Source organism: Micropterus salmoides, unplaced genomic scaffold (assembly GCF_014851395.1).
Source record: "Micropterus salmoides isolate LMB-PRFRI ecotype aquatic unplaced genomic scaffold, ASM1485139v1 Ms_hic_scaffold_12, whole genome shotgun sequence".
In the NCBI taxonomy this organism is placed as follows: domain Eukaryota; kingdom Metazoa; phylum Chordata; class Actinopteri; order Centrarchiformes; family Centrarchidae; genus Micropterus; species Micropterus salmoides.
This window is the reverse complement of record NW_024040263.1, coordinates 4,898,852-4,921,403: the sequence shown is the minus strand read 5'-3', so window position 1 is coordinate 4,921,403 and position 22,552 is coordinate 4,898,852. Positions and strand designations below refer to the sequence as shown.

The 22,552-nt window shown below is 40.1% G+C and overlaps 3 protein-coding genes across 3 annotated transcripts in view; 1 reads left to right on the top strand and 2 right to left on the bottom strand.

Annotated features, from left to right (window-relative positions):
* The window catches only part of LOC119898760 (protein FAM83G), a 9,993-nt gene extending 2,344 nt beyond the window's left edge, over positions 1 to 7,649 (bottom strand). The window contains exons 1-4 of the mRNA XM_038712972.1: positions 6,332 to 7,649; positions 4,198 to 4,365; positions 3,187 to 3,311; positions 681 to 2,079 (exon numbers count right to left, since the gene is read on the bottom strand). Of these exons, the coding sequence (XP_038568900.1) occupies positions 681 to 2,079; positions 3,187 to 3,311; positions 4,198 to 4,365; positions 6,332 to 6,823 (2,184 nt within the window). The 5' untranslated portion in view covers positions 6,824 to 7,649. The remainder of the gene's footprint in view (positions 1 to 680; positions 2,080 to 3,186; positions 3,312 to 4,197; positions 4,366 to 6,331) is intronic.
* slc5a10 (solute carrier family 5 member 10) overlaps positions 1 to 15,779 on the top strand; it is a 22,202-nt gene extending 6,423 nt beyond the window's left edge. Inside the window, exons 10-15 of the mRNA XM_038712973.1 lie at positions 9,375 to 9,482; positions 9,611 to 9,761; positions 9,943 to 10,111; positions 12,513 to 12,728; positions 14,214 to 14,307; positions 14,440 to 15,779. Of these exons, the coding sequence (XP_038568901.1) occupies positions 9,375 to 9,482; positions 9,611 to 9,761; positions 9,943 to 10,111; positions 12,513 to 12,728; positions 14,214 to 14,307; positions 14,440 to 14,633 (932 nt within the window). The 3' untranslated portion in view covers positions 14,634 to 15,779. The remainder of the gene's footprint in view (positions 1 to 9,374; positions 9,483 to 9,610; positions 9,762 to 9,942; positions 10,112 to 12,512; positions 12,729 to 14,213; positions 14,308 to 14,439) is intronic.
* Positions 15,709 to 22,552, bottom strand: LOC119898763 (GRB2-related adapter protein-like). The gene is made up of 5 exons (XM_038712974.1): positions 22,323 to 22,552; positions 22,113 to 22,210; positions 21,725 to 21,844; positions 17,225 to 17,534; positions 15,709 to 17,129 (listed from the first exon to the last, which is right to left on the bottom strand). Exons 1-5 carry the CDS (start codon positions 22,398 to 22,400, stop codon positions 16,950 to 16,952), a joined length of 786 nt encoding a protein of 261 aa, XP_038568902.1. The 5' UTR covers positions 22,401 to 22,552; the 3' UTR covers positions 15,709 to 16,949.

Sequence of the window (22,552 nt, the reverse complement as noted above, 5' to 3'; positions counted from 1 at the left end):
AACTGTGATGCCAATTTGCTCATGGCAAACAATACTCCTGGGAACATCTACACTTGTTTTTGTCAGTGATTACTCATGAAACATTAAAAAAGATTTAAAAGATTTAGACAAGCATTAAATCAGCATCTACTTTTCAGTGTTATCTAGAGCTGCAACTAAATCATTTCAATATGAGAAAATAATAAACACCATTAAATTTTCCTAAAAACCACAGCATTGTCTTCATTGTACTTATTCTGTCCAACAAACAGTCCAAAATCAAAATATATTCAATTTACAATGATATAAAATAGAGAAAAACAGCATGTTCTTACCATTGAGAAGCTCAAACTTGCTTAATTACTTATAAAAAATCCTACTAATTATTAAATTAGTGAATTTTCTGTCAATCAATAAATCAACTAATCATTTCACCTCTACAAATCACAATTCTATTCATTATCAATGAATGATTATTTCAAATTTAACTAGCCACTTAATCATTTAGTCTGAGAGAAAAAAGAAAAAAGTAAACCCTCACATTTGAAAACATGGAATGAACAGAAAGATGGCATTTTTGCTTGATAAATTACTTAAAATATTAATTTCTGGCCATGAAATGTCTTTCAATTGATTACCTGAGTAATTGTTTTAACACCAAAGGACTAGAAATATTGACATAATTTCTACTGGCTGCTCACCTGTCCTATGTGCCTATGCGGTGATGGGTGTGCTTGTCTGCGGAGCTGCTGTGATTGGCGGATAAGGGCAGTGCTGTCTTCTGACTGGGTGGGCACCCGCAGATCCAGCATGCTCTGGGAGAGGCGGGCCATCATGTTGACCCCGTCTCCTTGGCGATGCCCACGACCTGACCCCGTCGTCACTCCGTTGGTCAATGGGTCTCTTGGCTCTGGCGTGGAACAATCATAAAACTCCTCTTCTGATGCGGTAGAAGTGCTTGAAGGATTATCAGCGGCTGCACGGTCACACATGACCTTGGTGCTGTCTTGGCTGCCGTCACCGTTGCTGCCAGAATCCCCGACGTCGTCCTTTGATATTATGCGGCCAGGCATCAGCTTCTCCCGGGTTCTCTTTTTGGTTAAGGCATCCAGATTTTCCAATTGGCCCATTTTCATCAGAGTGACCTGTGGCTGGCCAGGCTGCTCTGAGGGGGTGGGGTCTATGACTAACTGCAGTGTGCGGCGTTTAGGAACAGGAGGTGCTGCAGGTGATGGAGTCTCTGGATTTTGTTTAGCATCGTCTGTTGGCTGTGAAGTGACAGTAACAGTGGGGGGTGGTGTATGAGTGTGTGAATTCAGTTTGTGTGTGTTTTGTATTAAAGGTGTATTTGGCTGCTGAGGGGGCTCTATGGTATCTGTTTCATCAGTTTGGTCTTTATTCGGAGTTTCCTCTCTGAGCTGTTTGCTGGTTGGACTCACAAGAGTAGAGGCTTCTGTACTTGTATTCCCAGAAGGATTTTCTGCTTTACCTGCAGCGTTTGCATCCCGACCTACATCCAGTTCCTCAGTCTTTGCTGGTAGTGTCAGTGGTGAGCTAAAGCGTATAGCCTGGCTGACCTCAAACCTCTCCGACCTCTGTAAGTGAACCTGATTGGCTCGCTTTTCATCCCTGATATTGATAAAGCCAATCACGTCGCTTGGTGGGTCTGGCTCTGGCCAGGTGGGAAGGTACGATATGAGGTATGCCTTCTCCAGACAGGCTAATCCTGGATGTATGGGTGGCTCTTCGATAACCCCCTTTAGACGTCCCTTCATTATTTTTAGCCCAGTTGGATTCTGGAGGTTTGAGTTCTTGTTGCTGGAGTTTTGGTCGGAAGAAGTGGGACTTATGTGGTTTCCTGTGGCAACAAGGGCATATTTGGGATTGATAAGCTTCCTAGCAATAGCAGCTGACACCGGAACAGGAGCCGCCTGAGGGATCGGGTCAGGAATTGGTTCATCTACCATGGGAACCTTGCTGAGAGACACACTTCTGGACATGAAGTAAAGCTCACAAAACTGCAGATCGAAGGTCTCCACTGCCTGTCCGGTGATCACAGTGATGAGGTTTCGGTCCAAACGAGATGAGGACCAGGTGAAGCTGGAATAACACAGACACTGAAACATAAATTCACAGCAGTGGCTCCCCTATATAAAATATATATATCAGTATTTTCTGCTATGTTGGGGTGGGGGGGGGGTGGGGGGGGGGACGTTGAGGGGGCATGTTTTTAACTATTTGTAGTAACTCATCTTGTTTGTTATTTCACCGTTTTAATTATACTTCATTCTCCACCTTATTTAAGTGTCACTCACTTACTGAATCCACCTCCTTTAGTTCTCTTCACACTCACAGACCTAACGTACCTCTGCTGCAAATACGTCAGTCTGCCTCAGTCTCTCTCTCTCCCTGTATGTCTGCTCTGCAGCAAAGCAACAATGCTTCAGTCACTGTTGCAGCATGCACAGGGGCCAAAAGTGGCTAACCCTGGCTGGACACTTCATGTAATTTGTATGTGATTATGGCATATTTCAAATTATTTTATTCTTTCAGCCTTTTCATCTCACTGTTTCAGGACAGGTGGGGGGCTATATTGGCATACATTGCTGCCAAATGTATTTTTTGATGCTACCACTGGGAGGTTTCATTGACATTTTTGGCCACTTGGGAGCAGTGAAAAAAACAGTTAACTCAATACTGACATATCATCTTGTTGGGTTGTTGTGGCGAACAAGTTAGCTAACAGTTGCCTGTTTACAAATCCAGCAGACATCAGCATTCAATTAGAGTTGTGATTAAGACTATCTGACCAAGTTTCTATCTGCTTCTAACTGTGTCTATCTGCTGTTTGGTGCTAAGTGGGTAGTGTACAGTGGGTATTTAGAGCTTGTTAGCAAAAAAAAATAAAATAATGAGACTGGATGAGCACTATTAGACTGGACTGAAGCATAACATTGAAGTTGTGGGCCAGAAAACCAAAACAATGAGCTGAAAGATACCAAAATGCTCTGTGGAGTGAAGGGGAACTGCAGAGTCCGATAATTATTTTCTGTGGCTACGTCTCTTAGTACTACCCCATTTACGTGTCACATGGTTATTTAATCCTTGTTAATATAAAAATAATAATTAGAGCAGCATTAAATACACCAATAAACAATACACAAAAAATTCACTGTGTTCATGCATACTGGGTAGTACACTACTCACCTGTATGAACCAGAGATGGCTCTGTCTCCATCTATCAGGAGGAACTTCTGGCTCAGTGATCCGTGCACCTTCTGTGCCGACCGGGTGTAGAACTCCACGCCTCCACAGCAACGTACACGCAGATTCTACACAACACGGTTAATGATATGTAAAGAGAGGTTCTTGGAGATTTAGTGTTGGTGGGAGGAAGGATTTTAGTGAACAAAGGGGAAATAAAGATGACGATGATGGGTGGAAGGAAAAGAATGAGTTTTCTTGTTGCTTAAGAATAGTTATTCTCTATTATTACCAGTACCACCATAACCTCGTGTTGGCCCTACAGGTTAGAGCATGGACTGCATCTACGTAAGTGCATGCTTGTATGACACACCCTGCGGTATTTGTCTTTGGGCCTGTGATAAGGGTGTGGTTCCTGGCTGTGTGTTGCCTCGTAAATGTTCTGTGTGAAATCTCACAGGAGACACAAAGCATTGGAGTCATAAATGCTCATAAGAAGAGCACAGATGGAAGATAAGGAATAAGCTGAAAGAGGGGGAGGTCTGACGCTTTAGAGGAAGGAAGAAGGAGAAATGAAAGAGAAACATGTTACAGAAAGTAGCGTGTGTGGTTTATCTAATTGCCTGCAGCACAGACGGGAATGTGCTTAGTGTGTTTTTGGCCTCCAGTCCAAAATATTTAGAAAGTCTTTTCTGTTACTGCCTGGACCAGTTCAGCTCCGAGAGGCAAAGAATAACAAAGACATTCAGCCTGTGGCGAACTGGCTGGTGCATGCGCCTTATCAAGGCCTGCAGACAAAAACCTGTTACACCTAAGTTTAACATGTGCCCTACTGCTAAATATGTCCCTTGTATAATGTACGTATTGAGAAATGTGTCTTTAACAAAAACATTTTATTCGACATGTTGGAACAGGAGCTTAAATATCTATTATATACTTATCAAAAGTATCCATCTATCCAACTAGCTCATCACCAGGCTTATCAAAACATCATCTGGGTATGTGAATACATACTTTTAGGTGTCCACGGTGCATATCAGCTCTGCCACACATGGAAAGAAAGCAGGGGACTGCCGCAGAGTCAATGATTATGTATACAGGAACTTTGCGTTTGTAGGCTGCATCCAGCAGGTCTCGAAAGATATCCACATCTGTAAACACATCCATGACCACGGCTATCGCCTATGCACACACACACACACACACACACACAGAAGAAACCACAAATGGTGTTAGTATTTCCTGTTGTATGAGGGTGGGTTCAGTTTAAGCTGCTCTTATCAACAATATCACATCCATTACATTCTCATAGGAAGCTGGGCACTTTATGAGAACTGCATCTAAAACACAAATTAAACCCTCAAAGACAAGGAATATTCTAACTGTTCTGAACATAGATGTTCCAATAAAGAGATTGCTGGGAACAAAGAGTGCTTTGCAGAGTGTAAAGTGGCTGGACAGTGCATTCTGTGGGTTCAACAACACATCATTACTAGTAACACAGCATGGTACTCTTCACACAGTGCTGTCTATTCACTCTTCACCTGACCCAGTCTCAATCTTAAAACTGCACAACTAAAGTGAATACGCTGAACAAGAAAATAGCTCTGGAAAATGCTGGTTAGTAAACCTTGAGGTTATTTTTAGATTTCAAATTCACTTTATTGTCATTGTGTAAAATGAAACACGTTCCTGTCAATGCTATAAAAAAAGTTAGAAAAAGTAGAAATAAAAAGAAAGATAAGTTGTAATAAATATTAGTACATACTTTACTTTAAGTCCTTTGTTGTTTTGGGACAAACCTAGACTAAATATATGTGCATGTGCTCACATTTATGTATGCGAGAGGTGAAGGTGATGTTGGCCTGTACCTTGAACACTGACGTGAGAGCATTCTTTACCGCTAGCGTACCAAGATCAGACTTGTGTCATTAAAACCTTGCTGTGTGCATGTGAGTGTGGCACATGTGACAGAAGAAGTGAAAAGGAAGAAGGTTCTTAAGACAACACAGAGGTAAATAATGAGAATGAAATTATGTAAATGGACCAAATAAAATAAATCTTTACAACTTTACACAGATAGAAATTAGAGAAAGCCTGGATTAAATTCAGTCCAAAAAAGATCATGTCAGATTGTTTTTGGTAGATATGAGTTAGCCTAGTGTACAACTACTACAAACCTCTGATCAAAACAATCATTCTTAATCTGTCAGTGATTTAAACATAAAACAGCACTGATACTGAACTAGGAGGGGGTTGAAAATAACATTAGGGCTGCAACTAACTGTTATTTTCATTATGAATTAATCTGCTCATTGTAGTCATGATTAATTAATCAATCGTGTCAGAAAAAAGTGAAATAAGCCCATTATAATTTCTTAAAACCCAGAGTCACATCTTTAATTCCTTGTTTTGTACGACCAACAGTCCAAAACCCAAAGACGTGCAGTTTACTATCATTTAATCACAGAGAAAAACTGTAAAAACCTGACATTAGAGCAGCTGGAACCAGAAAGTGACAGAAACAATTATCAAAATAGTTTTTGAAAAATCTCCTGTCAATCAGCCAATCATCTAATCATTTTAGCTCTAAACACAATAGCCCTGTGATACCCGTGTGAAGCTTGTAAAGCTCTTTTCTTTACTGTGTCAGACAAGCGCTGCTTTGTGGTTTGTGGTGTTGTTTGTGACAGTGACCTGCATTTTACAACGAGCAACCAGAGAAGCATTAAAACCATAATGTATTGTGGTGCATTCGGTAGCACTGTTATAAATAGGCAACCTCACATCAGTTTTTGTTGTGACCATTACTGTGGGGGTTGTTCATGTGTTGACTCATTTTGTGAGCCTCTATATTATGATTTTTTTTTTATGTGATTCTACACTAAAATGCATTTGTCCACCACATGTACATAAAATGGGACAACCAAATATAAACACTTATAACAAGCTATGCAAAAACATGTTATCTTTAAAGAATGCTGAAGAGTTGAATGCCTTTTTGACACAATGTCAACACTTACAAATTTCAAAAAAGTTACAGACAGAAAGCTTGTTATTTTCTGTTTGATCTGATGGAGATCCCCTGAACTTCATTGCTTATTATAAGACCATCATCACCACTACCAACATCTTCTTCACTGATTACCTTCTGTGCTGATGCAATGCTCTTGCGCACCACCTCTTTGATGTGCGTGTGGCCGTCGGCTGGAGGTTGGGTGTGCACGGTAACGCGTGTGACCCCTCGGTATGAACTTGCCTCGGGCCACCCGAGATCAAGCACCGCCACTGAGGCCTCAGATCGGTCAGGCCAGTACTCGAGCGACACCTCGCCGTCTCCCCCTTCTTCCCAGAACCCCGGGGTGGTGTTCCCCGGTCCTGGCGTCTCTGGCTTCTGGTGGTGTTCGTGCCCAGGCCGGTAGGCCTCCGCTATGTGTTCAATCCGCTCCAGCTCCGGTTCCGAAAGGAACTCCCGGATGCCATTCTTCCGGATGTAGTCCGTGAATGCATCGCGGCCCTTGGAGATAAGAGCCTCGACCGCCAGCCGTTGGTCCTCACTGTAGAAAAACTCTGGTTTGCTCTCGCTCACGCGCCAGTTGACGTGGTGATCGTCCAAACATTGGATCTGAGACAACGCCATGACCGACAGATCCACCGGTCACTAAATAGTTAAGTACTGAAACAACCCTGACCCAGTTTCCACTCTTTGATCTGAAGGGTCAAACCTCGAAGAAGTGCGATCTTTCATTACGGCCCATAATATGTCCGCGTGATTTGGGCCCGTGAGGCGGTAAACAGACCCGTCCGGTTGGGAAAGATTAGAATCTGAGGGGCATAAACCGCTAGAACAGTTCCTCAACACATCCAGTGTGCTGCAGTCAGCCCACACATCAGGTTACACACCCTTCCTCCCTCAGGTGTTCTTCACACAAAGCACCCCCACCCAACGCCACGCCTTTCACCTGCCCAGTGCCAGCAGCGGCCCGGTTGAGCTGCTCCAGCCTCGGGGCCCTGCAGACACGGAGGCAGGCAGCTGTCTGGGTGTATGCCTGTATCCGTGTGACTGCCAGTGAGTCAAGCCGAAGCGGAACACGTACTTGAGATAGAGAGAGAAGTCATTAATCCCCATATGAATGTGTTGAAACTGTGTGTGACTCAGTTGTTGGTGCTGACGAGTCACTTTTCCTCCTGTTCTCTTTTTCGCTGAAGTCTGACCGCGACGCCTCGCAGCTGCTCAAAACACACACAAAAAAATGCCAACTGTTGCGTTCCCCGAAAGGCAACAAGTCGTCACGCGCGCGAGTCTCAACTTTCCCTGGGTCCGAGCCGGTCAGGTTTATGTTTTCTTATGTTCCGCCTCCACCTTCCAGACAGAAAGTTCATCGAGGTCCGGTGTGTGGAGTAGCCGGTGAGTGTCTGACCCTGGAATGCGGGAACGGAAGCTCTGTTACCGGGGGCAGAAAGGCGGAGTGTCCGGTAGTTGGTTAGGAAAGAGAGGCATTAACTCCACCCTCCTCCTGTCTGGACTGAAGGACAGGAATCAAACAGTGCAATGACGAACTCTGTTTTACCGACTTTATTGTGTTTTTGCCATAATGACTATACTTCTTAACGTATAAAATGGTTGTGGAATTATTAGTGTAGTTTAATACTGATTTAAAAATAACAATTTAAAGGAAATGCATATTAAAGAGGAGAATGTTATTTGGGCCAGTGTCCTATTTATCTAATGCATTGCTGATACCAAACTTATTGCGAATCATGTGATGCTGGTTAATGATGTGTCACTGTAAGGTCTACTGCAGCCTATCGTTATCGTAACCTAGTTAATATATTTTAAGATTATGAGGTCAGGTTAGGGTTAGCTAGACAAATGCACCAAACTTTGCTATGAGCCCACTTTTTTATCACCTAACACAGAGGTTTACAAATTGGGAGGTGGGCTTCCACAGGGGTTCTCCAAACTGTTTCAGGGGATATATTACAATTATTATTAAATTAGTTATCAAAAGGAGAGATCACATAGCCTTAATGTTTGTGATTTGGTTAAAGAGAGAGGAGAATTTTAGTTTTTCCCACTTTGGCAGAGTAAGTAACTAATAAATGTCTTTTTAAATTTTTTTATATATATATATTTGGTGTAGACAAACAACAATATTAGACTATCTCAGTTGTTGAGTGTCTATGGGATCAAATCACATACTCATGATCCCATAGTAATCCAGGAGTTGATCGAGAAAAAAAAAAAACTAGTAAACTAGGCTTTGTCTGAGGGGAAAACCTCTGACCTAACAGATAGTTTAACAAAATACAAAAAAGAGCAAGGTGATATCATAGTATTTCAAGTGTTCATAGTTGTGCACGAACATTGGTTTATGTACATGCACATGTTTGCTCACTGTGTGAGAGAAAACAGGGGTTAAGTTATTGATAACAGTAATTTCAAGTTTCTGCTAACAGATAACATGAATTTTGTGTAATTGGGCATGTACAGGTTACGTTTGTAAATCCAAAATAAGGTAGTTAAGTCTAACATTAAGTCTAACATTACTGTTAAAAATATGATCTTTTAAGATGAGATAAATCTTTATTTATCCCGAGAGAAATTTTTGTGCAGCAGTTGCAGTACAAAGTAGGAGAGAGTGCAAATAGTACAAAAATATATGCATCATGCCAAAAATATAGACAAGGTTAACAGTAAGGATCATAATTTGCTCAGAAGTTAAAAATAGCTACTTTGTTGAATCTTTCTTCAACTCCTTTACTTCTTCATAAGCAGAAATTAGAGCAAAGGAGCATTAATTCAATTGTTGGGTCTCTGTAATGGATATTATAAACAGTATCGTCTAGAGCTGCTCTGCATTCAAGGTTTCAAGGTCATTTTCATTGTTATTTTACAAGGTGGTTGTAAAAAGAAATTCTGTGTGAAACTTCCTTTTGCTACATAGCAGTCAATAAAACAAGTAAAACAATCATAAAAAGGTAAACAGAAATAAACTACATGGAGCAGTGATGAGGATGAATTTGATTCATTCTTATTACAAGTCTCATGTCCTGGGGGGAAAAACAATGAGACGCAAGAACTTCTGTTATGAACTGGTACTATAAATTGAATTGAATTATGCACAAGTAGAGTATTTTGTTAGGTCCTCCCCCCCCTTGTGACCTGCGACTCTGTCTTCACATTTCAGACTCTGTAGGATGTGTGGATCCAGAAGAGTGTGTGCGAGTTTGTGGAGCTGAGGTGGGATGCTCCAACATTGCCTTTCCCAAACTGGTCATTGAACTCATGCCAAGCGGTGAGAATACTGCTCTCATTTCAAATATTTTTCAAATATTTTTCAAATATTTTATTCTAAATGTGTCAAATGCTTTGATAAGATTTTTTTTACCTGCATGCATTTGTTCATCTGTTTGTGTATTACAGGTTTACGGGGACTTATGATAGCGGTGATGATGGCTGCTCTGATGTCATCGCTGACCTCCATCTTTAACAGCAGCTCCACACTCTTCACTATGGACATCTGGAAGAAACATCGCACACGGGCCTCAGAGCGAGAGCTGCTTCTTGTTGGCAGGTATTCATGAGGCGCAGCAGTCAGAGAATATCTGTCCTGCTTTAGACCTTGGAAGGTGCCAGCCAATCATGCACTTTGATCATGCTAGTGGAGGGTGAACTTTTAAAACCAGGATCAATAAAAAAAGGGAAGCATGTGTACAGAGAAAGTAAAAACGATGTACTGTGCATGTTTGTTCCAGGATCGTGACCGTGATCTTGGTGGTGGTGAGTGTGGTGTGGATCCCCATCCTACAGTCGGCCAATAGTGGCCAGCTGTATGTTTACATCCAGTCAGTGACGAGCTACCTGGCTCCGCCTGTCACTGCCGTTTTCACTCTGGCTGTCTTCTGGACTAGGACTAACGAGCAGGTAACACACATGCAAGTCCGCTAAGGGTCCATATAATATAATTAAGGCTGCAACTAACAGTTATTTTAATTTTTTTCAATGAGTTATCAATTGTTTTGTTCATAAAATAGTGAAAAATTGCCCACAGTCCAACAGGATGCCTTCTAATTGCTCATTTTGTCTGATCAATAGTCCCAAATATATTCCATTTCACACAGATATAAAATAAGATACATGCAGCAAAACTTTACATTTGTGAAGCTGCAACTAGCAAATGTTTGGGATTTTTGCTTGATAAACAACGAGAGAATTTGACAATCAATTATTAATTTCTGCCAGTGGATCCATAAATCAACTAATCATCACAGCACTAATTACAGTCAGAAGCATACAAGCACATCAGTATTTAATAATGACAAGAAACAGAATTAAATCTCATCCCACAAACACTTTTGGGACTACTTCTGAGACACAAGATATTACTTTTTCGACACACGCAGCAAACATACATTAGAAAAGTCTTGATGCAAACATATCCAAACTTTATTAAAAATTTACGCAAGATCATCACATCGGAACATTCAGGAGTGTCCTTTTTTTATACATTGTACGGATGTACAGTTTTATTAAACTCACATGGAATGGAGCTGCCAACATCCCTCACTGCTCAGAGTGGAGTCCATGTGTGCATGCATTACTCATTTTATGAAGTGTATTGTTTATTATTTCCTCTGTAGGAAACAGCAAGAACGTGTTGCTCTTTCACTTGAACAAGTGAAAGTGATTGTTTCTGGCTGATAACAGTTCAAGTGTGAGAAAGCGTGATTATTAAAAGCTTAAGATTACAGAGTAGGGTAAAATACTGCCGTACACACACGTGTACCAGTCCACTGGATTGTCAAGATTCAATCCCTGTTTTAATAGAGCAAGTCCTGGGTGTGTCTGCTCCCTGCTGACATGATGTTTAACTACTAAGATAAAGAGGTTTTTCAGAATAAAAGGGTTTCCCCCTTTTTTTAATGCAAATATTATCTTTTTTCTAACTCTGAATGAAGCTACAAAGAGTCTATTTTTGTTTACATATAATGTGTTTACAATGAACCCGGCATACGGTTACAACATGGGTCGACAATAGGTCTAGGAAACACCGAAATGGTGATTGCAAGTTAAAAGATGTCTCTTGTCAAACTCAAACTTGTCAGGTGAGGTCAAAATTGTCCAGTACTTTACCAAATACAAGTAAACATCAAATGTACACATCACAGCATCAAATGTACTTTGAATAGTGCCGATTATCAAATATTAGCATGCTAACAAACAAAAATAAGAAGATGAGCGTGGTAAACATTACACCTACTAAACGTCAGCATGTTAGCATGCTGATCAAAACACCGCTGTGACGTAGAACAGCCTGAGAGAGCTGCAACGATGGCTGTAGCCTCTTTAGCCTCGTTTCAACAGCATAAGTTACTACACAATAAAATATAGTCAATGTGATTGATGCTTACAAGTAATGCAGATATCTAAAAACATTCATATTTAAAAAAGACCAAACCCATGCTAACTGGAGTTGTTATAAAATGTCACAGCCATTAATTTTATTTGGATGTTACTATTTCACTTTATACTTATTGAAAGTTATTGAGAAAGTTCAATGCGTGTGAGCTTTTATTTGTTCATATAAACAAAGTGAGAACATCACTTTAAGAATCTTAATAGTCTTGACTCATGGGGTCAAAGGGAAAACATTACAGCACAGGATGTGTGACACGACTATAGTCTGACACTAAAGACAACAAACAGTAGAGACCTATTTATATGGGAACATGTCATGTGTAGTCTTTGAACCAGAGCTGCAAATGTAACTAATAAAACCATTGACTGCCTCTGTAATTAGTGTCACTGTATCCAGCATATTACATCTAGTATTATGATGATTTTCACGTTTTAGTGTTTTAAGATTTAAATGAACTAAAACCAGAAAAACAGGCCATTCCACAACAGTTGGCAACGTAACAACAATAATAACTGTTAGCTTAAATGTTTTTTTTTCTCACATGTAGTACTTTCACATCAGCAAGAAAAAGAAATAGAAAAATAAGTAAAATAAGAAATAAAGTAGATGTAGGGATGTGGATGTTTGCTTTGTGTGCTGTGACAAGGTGATTATTGTCAAACTGCACGGATCACATTCTTTGCTGAAGGTTGAAAGGAGAAGGAGACAAAGCGTTATTTATGTCACTGCACATAAGTGAGAAGTGACATGACAATGACAGATTATCATGGTGAAAAGTGTGTGAGAATCAAACACACTGAAGTGTGAACCAGGGCTGCGCCAGGAATTCTACTTATACTATAAGCACCAGGAAGTTCAGCATATCAAATAACCTGTATGTTAATATGTGTGTTTGTGTGTATTTAGGGTGCGTTCTGGGGCCTCATGGTGGGTTTGGTGGTGGGTGTGTGTAGGATGGTGCTGGAGTTTGCCTTTCCGCCTGCCAGATGTGGAGTTTTGGACTCAGCACCTGCAGTGCTGCGCAGTGTCCACTACCTCCATTTCGCCATTCTGCTCTGTGGGCTCACTGCTATCGTGGTTACTATAGTATCGCTGCTCACACCGCCGCCCAGTCACGAACAGGTGTGTACACAGATACAGTTAATAGCAAAACCATTAGGGAAGTAAGCTTATGTAAGGGTTTTGCTGTTGATACACCTGTAAAGTAAAGGAACAGGTATTATCTGAAGGTTGGTTACAAGACAGTCAAAGAAGCAATGCCTGTCTAAATCCACAAGATCAACAATCAACCACAGAGCAAAACCTTTCTGTACAGTAAAAATATTCTTGCACACAATAGAAAGACATACTAAATGCTTCATAATTCAAGTCTCATTGAAGCCGGTGACCCATTTGTCCCATCCGACATTACTCTGGCCTGTGTATGAACTTTTCAAAAGTATTAGTCATAATTGTGTTTGCAAATTTGTTGAACCTCCCATGTATACCGACACCAAACTGTCAAATACCCAATCTCCACATTCATCCGTAAACTCCCTAGTACACACAGACAATTTATTACAATGTGCGTCAGTACTTTATATCCATTAAAATGCAAATCTACAGTATCATAAAGGTGATTTAGGTGAATTCTGTTGCATAAAAATATGATCCATGCTGTATGTTATCTAAGATTAAATAGTATTTAAATTAAAATGGAATCATACATAGAGCTAAAACTGAACAATATTACACAATTTACACTTCAGATTGACCTTACTGCCTTGCAAAAAGAGTGAGAAACTTCCCCTCCACCCTGGAAATGAATAAATACAGTATATGAAAACTAAAGGGGAAAACTAAATGGGACAGAACGTTTGCTGTCAGGGCCCCGAGGCTCTGGAACAGCCTGCCCAAGGAAATCAGGTCGGCTGAGTCAGTGAACTCTTTTAAGTCCCTTCTTAAAACATACTTTTATAGAAGAGCCTTTCCCGATCTTATTTGACTTTATTTTATCCCTTTTATTTTATTGTATTTTACTAATTTTATATTTATCTTAAACGTGTATTTTAGTCTTTTCAATGTTTTTCATGCTTTTAGCTTGTATTGTTTTTGTATTATTGTCTCGTGGGTATAATTGTCTTTACACTTGTTAAAGCACTTTGTAACTTGTTTTTGAAAAGTGCTCTACAAATAAAGATTATTATTATTATTATTATTATCATTAATGCATATGTTAAAAATTTTGGGAAATACACTTATTTGGTGTCTTGCTGAGAGTTAGGAGAAGAGATTGATACTCTCATGTCTGTATGTTAAATACATTGTACTCAGCAGCTTAGCTTAGCATAAAGACTAAAGCAGGTAGCCTGGCTCTGTCCAAATGTCCACGTACCAGGACCTCTGAAATTCAATGATTAACATGTTATATCTCATTTATACATTGTATTTAGCTTTGGAGGTGCTGTATGTGAATTCTGAATCATCTAAAATTGCCAGACTAGCTGCTTCCCCTTTTCCCAGTCTTTGTGCTAAGCTAAGGCTAACAGGCTAATATCTCCAGCTTCAAATTTACCGTACAGACATACAGACAAAATTTAGTTACATTCCTATTTTCTCCTCTCCTAGGTGTGTAACCTGACCTGGTGGACACTGACTGAAGAGCCACCAAGAGAAATTCCTCTACAGAAAGTGTCCTCTGTCAGCCACCGTAGCTCCCAGGGTAAGAGTCTGAATATTAACGCCACTTTGAATAAAACCAGCGATGATGTGATAAACAGTCATCTGCACACAGATGCTGCTGTAGTTACTGTTTGAGTAACTTCCTGTGTCTGTTTTGTATGTGATGGTGCAGGCTCTGAGCCAACACAGCAGGGGACATGTGGTCAGAGGACAGGATTGTGTATCTCAGCAACACGACGCTCACAGCAGGCTCCAGCTCCCCGAGTTCCCACTCTCAGAGAGAGTCCGTTCTGGTCCAGGTTCTGCTGTGTCAATGCGATTCTGCTGGTCTGCGTTAACATTTTTCTCTATGCATACTTTGCCTGAGTAGAGGATACGATTTAACATCCTGCCTCACCCTCCTGCTGAACACCTGCCAATTGCTCCAATATGAACTAGAAACTCTGCCTGCCTGCCAAACAGCCACTGATTTCTCCTGATCCAAGAAGGTGGGGTAACAAACTGTGATTTTTATACTGATTTTACATGAATCCTTCAAAATCATGCAAATGTACTGTATCATGCAGATGTAGCTTCAGGTGCTGTAAAACAATCACATTTCAAAGAGAGAGCCAATACCTCCACAAATGCAGTATAGGCATACAGTATTTCTACAGATGTGCTTTGATGTTATTGGTTTACTATTGCCCCACTGTAGGCTATTGGTTTGTTCATAAAACATTTTCTTCTTGTTGTAACCTTGTTTTAAAGTTTTAGATGGGTATTATACAAATTATAATGAAGCTTGTGGCTTGTAACAAGCTAACATGAATGTGCAGGTAATAAAAGATTATAGATTATATAGTGAGAATACTTTTATGTGGTTTAGGTTGTATGCACTTGCATAATCCCATTTCCTTTAGAGTCTATATGCTTAATGGTAACTATATATATAGTAATGTTTATGGCCTTATGTCTGTCAATCAAGGTTTATTGAGCCTTCAGTTATTGTTCTAGTGTTCTTTCCTGCTGTGTAGCTCATTTATTAATATAAATCAGAATCTCTTAGTTTTTCCTGGTCCATGATTGGACCATGACTGACCCAAATTCTCATGACATAAATTGTCTTGTAAATTTAAATATGGCACACATTTGTGTTTTGTATCAGGAATGCAAATGGAGCTCAAAATGCATCAAAATTATATAGAAATAATGAAAACTTTTATATTTCTTTTTAATTATCACAAATATATCAGACAATTTATCAGTATTGAAATTGACCACTGATCCCTTAATGCTTAACAACAGATCCCCACAAAGGGCATCAACCCCAAGGTTGAGAAACTCTGTTAAAATATAATGTTCCTGTGCATTTGATACATTTTTTTTTATTGGTGAGATTTATGCAGAAGTATTGAGAAGTACCTGAATGTGTCTGATGTCAGTCAAAATACTAAATACCTTGACAGCTTCTCCATCAAATGTTTTTTTTCTTGTGATATCTCAAATAAATTTAAAGATATGTGCATCAAAGTCATAAGTGTTTGTCCACAAATTAACACAGGTTAGAGTATTTATAACTATCACATCATATCACTCTTTATTTTGTTCCCATACAGTTTAGTGATATTTACTGAAGAGGAAGGGGCACAGACAAGATGGTAAAACAGAACGAATATAAAGTTAAATTTACCTTAAATAATTTCAATACAAACTGTTGGTGGAAGGAGGACATTAGGGCTCAGAAGACGGGCTGCAAAGGTTCAATTTTGGGCTGTAGCAAGATTTTCATTATCGGTTAATCTATCAGGTTACTTTTAATGTACTGAGTACTCTGTGAAATGTCAGAAAATATGAAACAGTTCAAAATAATGATATAAGAAAGAGAAAAACAAAAAATCCTTAAATTTGAGCAGCGGGAACCAGCCAATATTTGGCATTTTTGCTTGATACTTGAACAGACTTAAATTATTAAAGTCTCAGAAAACTTAAAAGCGTACTGCACCAATTTAGCATTGTCCTCCTTTAACACTGTCTGACAGTCAAAATCAAAATCATTCCTCCAGAACCGGAGATGTTGTTATTCCATGTATTCTTCTTCCTTGTCCTGGCTCTTACATTATCCACCATGCAACTCTGCAAATTGAAGATTCAGGTATGTGGAGACACAAAATACCTTCAAACACACTAACCTAAAGCTGTTGTAGTTACATTAATTATTAATGACTACTTATGCAAGATTGAAAGTTTAAAAAAAACAAACTTCAGGTATTATTTAGAGTTTAACCCTCAAAAATCAAACAGGAGATTTGACTGACAGTGACCAAACAACCCAATAACTGTCATCAGATGCAGATTTGAATGTTACTAAATCCTGATTGGTGCAGGTATGTGACATCACTTTTTCCAGACTGATTCCCTGCCTGCTTTGAACCAGTGAGAGAAGCACAGAGAAAAACACAAATGTAGAAATCTCTCATGTGAAGCAACGAAACCTGTACTAACTTTGGCAGAAAACACAGTTTTCACATATGGCCCCAAAGCTTGTAGTTTTCAGGCCCTTCAATCAATAATGGACTAACCAATTATTGGACTAATTGTTTCATCGCTAGTTTTGGATAAGTAAGGTAAAGTCACTACAGCCTGACAGACAAGCGTCAGTGGTAAAGCCAAGGTCCGGGAGGTGTTAAGTTTGATATGGTGTCAGCGGTACAGCGGTTGGACGTATTCTGGCGGAAAGATTCCAACTCTGCCTCGACAGCGCCCTCTCCAGGTCAGTGAGCTCGAGCAGTCCAGCAGGTCGATGAGGTCACCACGCAGGAAGTGGAGGTGGGCGGTCTGAGGGGGGGCGTAGTCACAGAGGGCCTGGGCCAGACGAGGTTTCTACTCAAAGGCAGAAAGCAAAGCCATGTCATCAGACAAACAGGTGTGTTAAACAGAAGTACAAGCTGTTTATGGTGCTTCATGATTTGTCATACCCACAAAACTGGTTCAGGTAGATGCAGGGAGGACTCTCTTTCTGGGCGAGAGGGGTTAGAGTGGAGGCGGACTGAGGGGAGGGACTCCTGAGAGCTGCTTTTATAAGGGTTGGGATAAGGGTTACGTCCATGTTGGGGCAGCAGGCTAGGGGATGAGGGAGGGTCCCTGAGGTAGACCACTTTCTCCACGGCGATGCTGTGAGTTTTGTAGAAATCCACCAACCGGTTGAGGGAGCAAAACGACTCGTCCCAGATGTAGTACTGACCGCCTCCCTCCAGCACTCGGAAATGTTCCACTCTGTCCCCATAGCTGCAAAATAAGAGAGTGGGGATGTGTGCTCCTTTGTGCTCCAACAAATGAAATAAGAGTTTTTTTGTTGTTCTTCATTCCTTTGCCTGTTTCTTTGTTTAGGAATTAATGCAGAGGCTATGTGAATACCTCTGTTACACCTCTGTCAGTGTGGAAAATGAGACCATAATCCTGTGCAATGTGTGGGTGTATCTCCACATCCATCACAGGTTTTCTCACAGGCTAGAAACATCTCAAATGTCAACACACACACAGAAATCTGCTCTGAGCTGTTCTGAAAAGCTCACAGTAGTAGTTATTAAGTCGTTTGTCTCAAACTGATGCTGTGTGACCCACTGAGTGAAGATAGATGCGCTGATGAAAGAAGAAGTTAGACAGAAGAGCTCTGGGGGTAAATTGATGCCAATAACATTATAAATACACAAATTGGGTCACAAATATATAGTACAATTTGCAAATACAAAACATAATCTACAAATAGATTCAAAATCCACAAACACATCATAATCCACAAATAGAAATCAGTGACTTGTACTTGAAAACAAGAATTTGAATGAATGAATGAGTTTACAGAATTTTGAAACTACTGTTTCACAGTTTTACCAATTACAATTTCTACAAATGCATTCTTCACAATTTGCCAACACAGTCAAATTGTATTTTTAAACCACTATTTCAAGATGTGTGTATAAATTCAAATCTCTGTTTGCGGATCACAGTGTATTTGTGGATCGCCATGCTTTGTCTGCAAATTGTTTTGACACTGTTTTAATACTGTGTGAATACTATCCAGGAATCTAGTCAGCCAATCAGTTGTATTGCTTGCTGCCTGACGTCACATCTCCTCAAACATGAAATCGCAGCTGAAACATGTCCGCATTCAAGGGATTGTAGACACCATACTAATACTGTGTTTGACCCCCTTTCGCCTTCAGAACTGCCTTAATTCCACGTGGCATTGATTCAACAAGGTGCTGAAAGCATTCTTTAGAAATGTTGGCCCATATTGATAGGATAGCATCTTGCAGTTGATGGAGATTTGTGGGATGCACATCCAGGGCACGAAGCTCCCGTTCCACCACATCCCAAAGATGCTCTATTGGGTTGAGATCTGGTGACTGTGGGGGCCATTTTAGTACAGTGAACTCATAGTCATGTTCAAGAAACCAATCTGAAATGATTCGAGCTTTGTGACATGGTGCATTATCCTGCTGGAAGTAGCCATCAGAGGATGGGTACATGGTGGCCATAAAGGGATGGACATGGTCAGAAACAATGCTCAGGTAGGCTGTGGCATTTAAACGATGCCCAATTGGCACTAAGGGGCCTAAAGTGTGCCAAGAAAACATCCCCCACCCCATTACACCACCACAACCAGCCTGCACAGTGGTAACAAGGCATGATGGATCCATGTTCTCATTCTGTTTACGCCAAATTCTGACTCTACCATCTGAATGTCTCAACAGAAATCGAGACTCATCAGACCAGGCAACATTTTTCCAGTCTTCAACTGTCCAATTTTGGTGAGCTCTTGCAAATTGTAGCCTCTTTTTCCTATTTGTAGTGGAGATGAGTGGTACCCGGTGGGGTCTTCTGCTGTTGTAGCCCATCCGCCTCAAGGTTGTGCGTGTTGCGGCTTCACAAATGCTTTGCTGCATACCTCGGTTGTAACGAGTGGTTATTTCAGTCAAAGTTGCTCTTCTATCAGCTTGAATCAGTCGGCCCATTCTCCTCTGACCTCTAGCATCAACAAGGCATTTTCGCCCACAGGACTGCCGCATACTGGATGTTTTTCTCTTTTCACACCATTCTTTGTAAACCCTAGAAATGGTTGTGTGTGAAAATCCCAGTAACTGAGCAGATTGTGAAATACTCAGACCGGCCCGTCTGGCACCAACAACCATGCCACGCTCAAAATTGCTTAAATCACCTTTCTTTCCCATTCTGACATTCAGTTTGGAGTTCAGGAGATTGTCTTGACCAGGACCACACCCCTAAATGCATTGAAGCAACTGCCATGTGATTGGTTGACTAGATAATTGCATTAATGAGAAATTGAACAGGTGTTCCTAATAATCCATTAGGTGAGTGTATGTGCTTTTTGACAGTCAGTTTACAGTGATATGAGCAACAAGTCTTCACAACTGAGAAGCTGAAAGTTTGACATTTTTGCTAGAAAAAATTACTTAAACTATTAGACAACAACAATCAACAACTATCAGAATTTTTGCAGATAAATTTTCCGTCAATCAACTCATTGATTAATTTTTTCAGCTCTATTTTATATCAAACAATTAATCGAAAATAATGTGCCGATTCACCCACAATGAAAATAATCCGTTAGTTGCAACCCTAATATAGACATTTCTGGGGGTGTAATACACTTGATAAAACCCATTTTTATACATATTTTTATCATATTATTATTTCTTATCAAAAGAAAAGAACACAATATAACTTTCCACCATGAAAACCTTTTTATGTTTTGTTGTAGGGATTTTGTAGTTTTCTAGTTAATTAGTTTGGGCAGCACAGTGGTTTCCTCAACATGAAGGTCCTGAGTTTGATCCAATCTCCTTTCTGTACAGAGTTTACATGTTCTCTCTGTTTCTGAGTCACTTTCCCCCCACAGTCCAAAGACATGCAGTTAGGTTAATGACAGACTCTAAATGCCCACTAGTGTGTGAATTTGAATGTTTGTCTGCCTACTGCTTTATCCCAATTCCATACTACATACTAAACGTCTACAGAATATACTGATAATAATGTTTATAGTGCACAGTTGTTGTTGTTTTGAAGTAAGTACAGTAAAAGAAATCAAATACTACACAATAGTTAAACCAACAGATCAACCAAACTGTGACTTTGGCATACTAATAGCAGTAGAAGTTTGCAAAGAGACAGCAAAATGTTTTTCCAAAGAAGTGTAACAGTTATTTTTAGCTTTCTAAGGTGTTCCTGCTGTTTCAGCACTACTAACAATTGCTTAATTTTTTCCAGCTGGAAGCAGCTCCTCCATTTGCTTTGTGGATTGTACTGTGGGACAATAGTGTCCATCAAAAGCACAGTTTATTAGTACACACACAGACTGTTTTAAGTATTCTGTGAGGTGCATGTAGTATGGAATTGGGACACAAGAACCTTGTTTTAGCACTGTGATAAAAGTTCAGAGGAAGTTCACCTGTATTCGATCTCACAAAACACATAGTTGTGTTTGCCATGATGTAATCTAGATGAACTGCAGACATGTTGGGGATTGAAAGAATCTCCTTTAATGAGTCACTGAAGTTTATAACTATAAAACACATCATATGATTCTCATGAACTCTTCTTGAACATTATTTCCCTCTGTTGATCATTCTGAGGATTACACTGTGTTATGTGTCTGGTGTGTGCAAGCACAAACAAAGCACTTAGCTCTCAGTCCTTGCAGGCAGACAGATGTTGTGTGTATAATGTTGTTCTTTATAACATAAATATATGCACATTATGTACATGCATCTTAGTGGCATGTGTCCATTGCATAATGTATCTGTGTTTAATTAAAGACTGAGCCGTGTGCCGTATTATGTAATGCCCCAATTATTGAACACATTTAATTTACCCTCAATGATTAAATGTGTCCCGCGTCATTTTGGTGACCCAATTATACACACACACACACACACACACACACACACACACACACTCACACACTCTCTCTCTCTCTCACTATCTGTGCAGCTGTGATATTTTTAGTGCAAAGGGTTCTTGTAGAACATATTTAAATAGTCTGACGCTACTCTCCACTGATGCACACTCAAAGACACATGGATGCTGTAACTTGCTAAATATTTTCAATGTGATGGAAACCATCCAACTACAGCACAATATATAACAAGGAGATGCTGCTGCCTGTGTCATGTAATGCTTCTGGTTGTAAAGTATACTCAAGGTCTTTCACTGTGTTTTCCTTTTTTAAGAGCAGAACCAGTAGCAGATGCACAAAAGACACAGAGCAGCTGCTGTGAGGGTTGTGAGCAGATTAAATGCATGCAAATATAACTGCTGCACCACAACAAACACACATTTTTTTACTTTTAAACATCACAATATGGGAACAGGTGACGGGAACGTTACATCAGTCTGCAGCAGCAGATTTATTAGACTTACCTCTTGTGTTTGTGTGTGTGTGTGGTGCGTTTACTGACCTAACAGAGACAGAAAACTCTCCAGGAGCTGATTCACTCTCCCTCACCAGGAACACTCCAGTGTCCTGCCAGCGCAGACGCTTTTCAGCATCAAGTCTTGACACCCGTCCGGCAAACCACCTACAAACACACACACACGCACAAGAATGTATATTTTGGTACATTCATGTTACTATTTAAAGTGGCATAAGCATGAGTACCCTTTGAATGAAAATCAACTCAGTTATGTATATCAGTGACTTGGGAGAGTTTGGGAACAACTGCTGTCCATGATCATAGTCAAAACAATCCACAGCTGTAATATTAATGAATTGCAGTTTTCTATCCTAAATGTTTTTGTATAATTGATCACAAGCATGAAATATGTGGACAAATCAATTTTTTTTACGGGTAAGGATGGAGGGAAATGTAGTTCTCTGGCACGAAGCCACGCTTCCCCTGGATCTCTGCTGTGAACCAGCAAGAATCATCCTCCATTTCTGTCACCTATAACACACATGCACAGTTATTCCCACTATGTAAGCATGCAGTCTTTCTTTTTTTACTTTGGCCAATTAGAATTTCAAATCAAGCCAAACATTTACACATGCACACTTACCTTTATAATGTCCCCTTTCTGAAAACTGATCTCGTCTGGTTCTGATGCTGTGAAAGAGAAAAGAGCCACTGCCTCCATGCTGAACAGAAGAGTCAAGTCAGCTACAAAAATACTTTCACTTCATGAATGAAGAAAGAGAATACAGCTGTGTGATTAGAGCACCACAGGGTGATGCTTCTTGCTTCTCTTTTACAGGATGAGATAATCTGTGTGTGTGTGTGTGTGTGTGT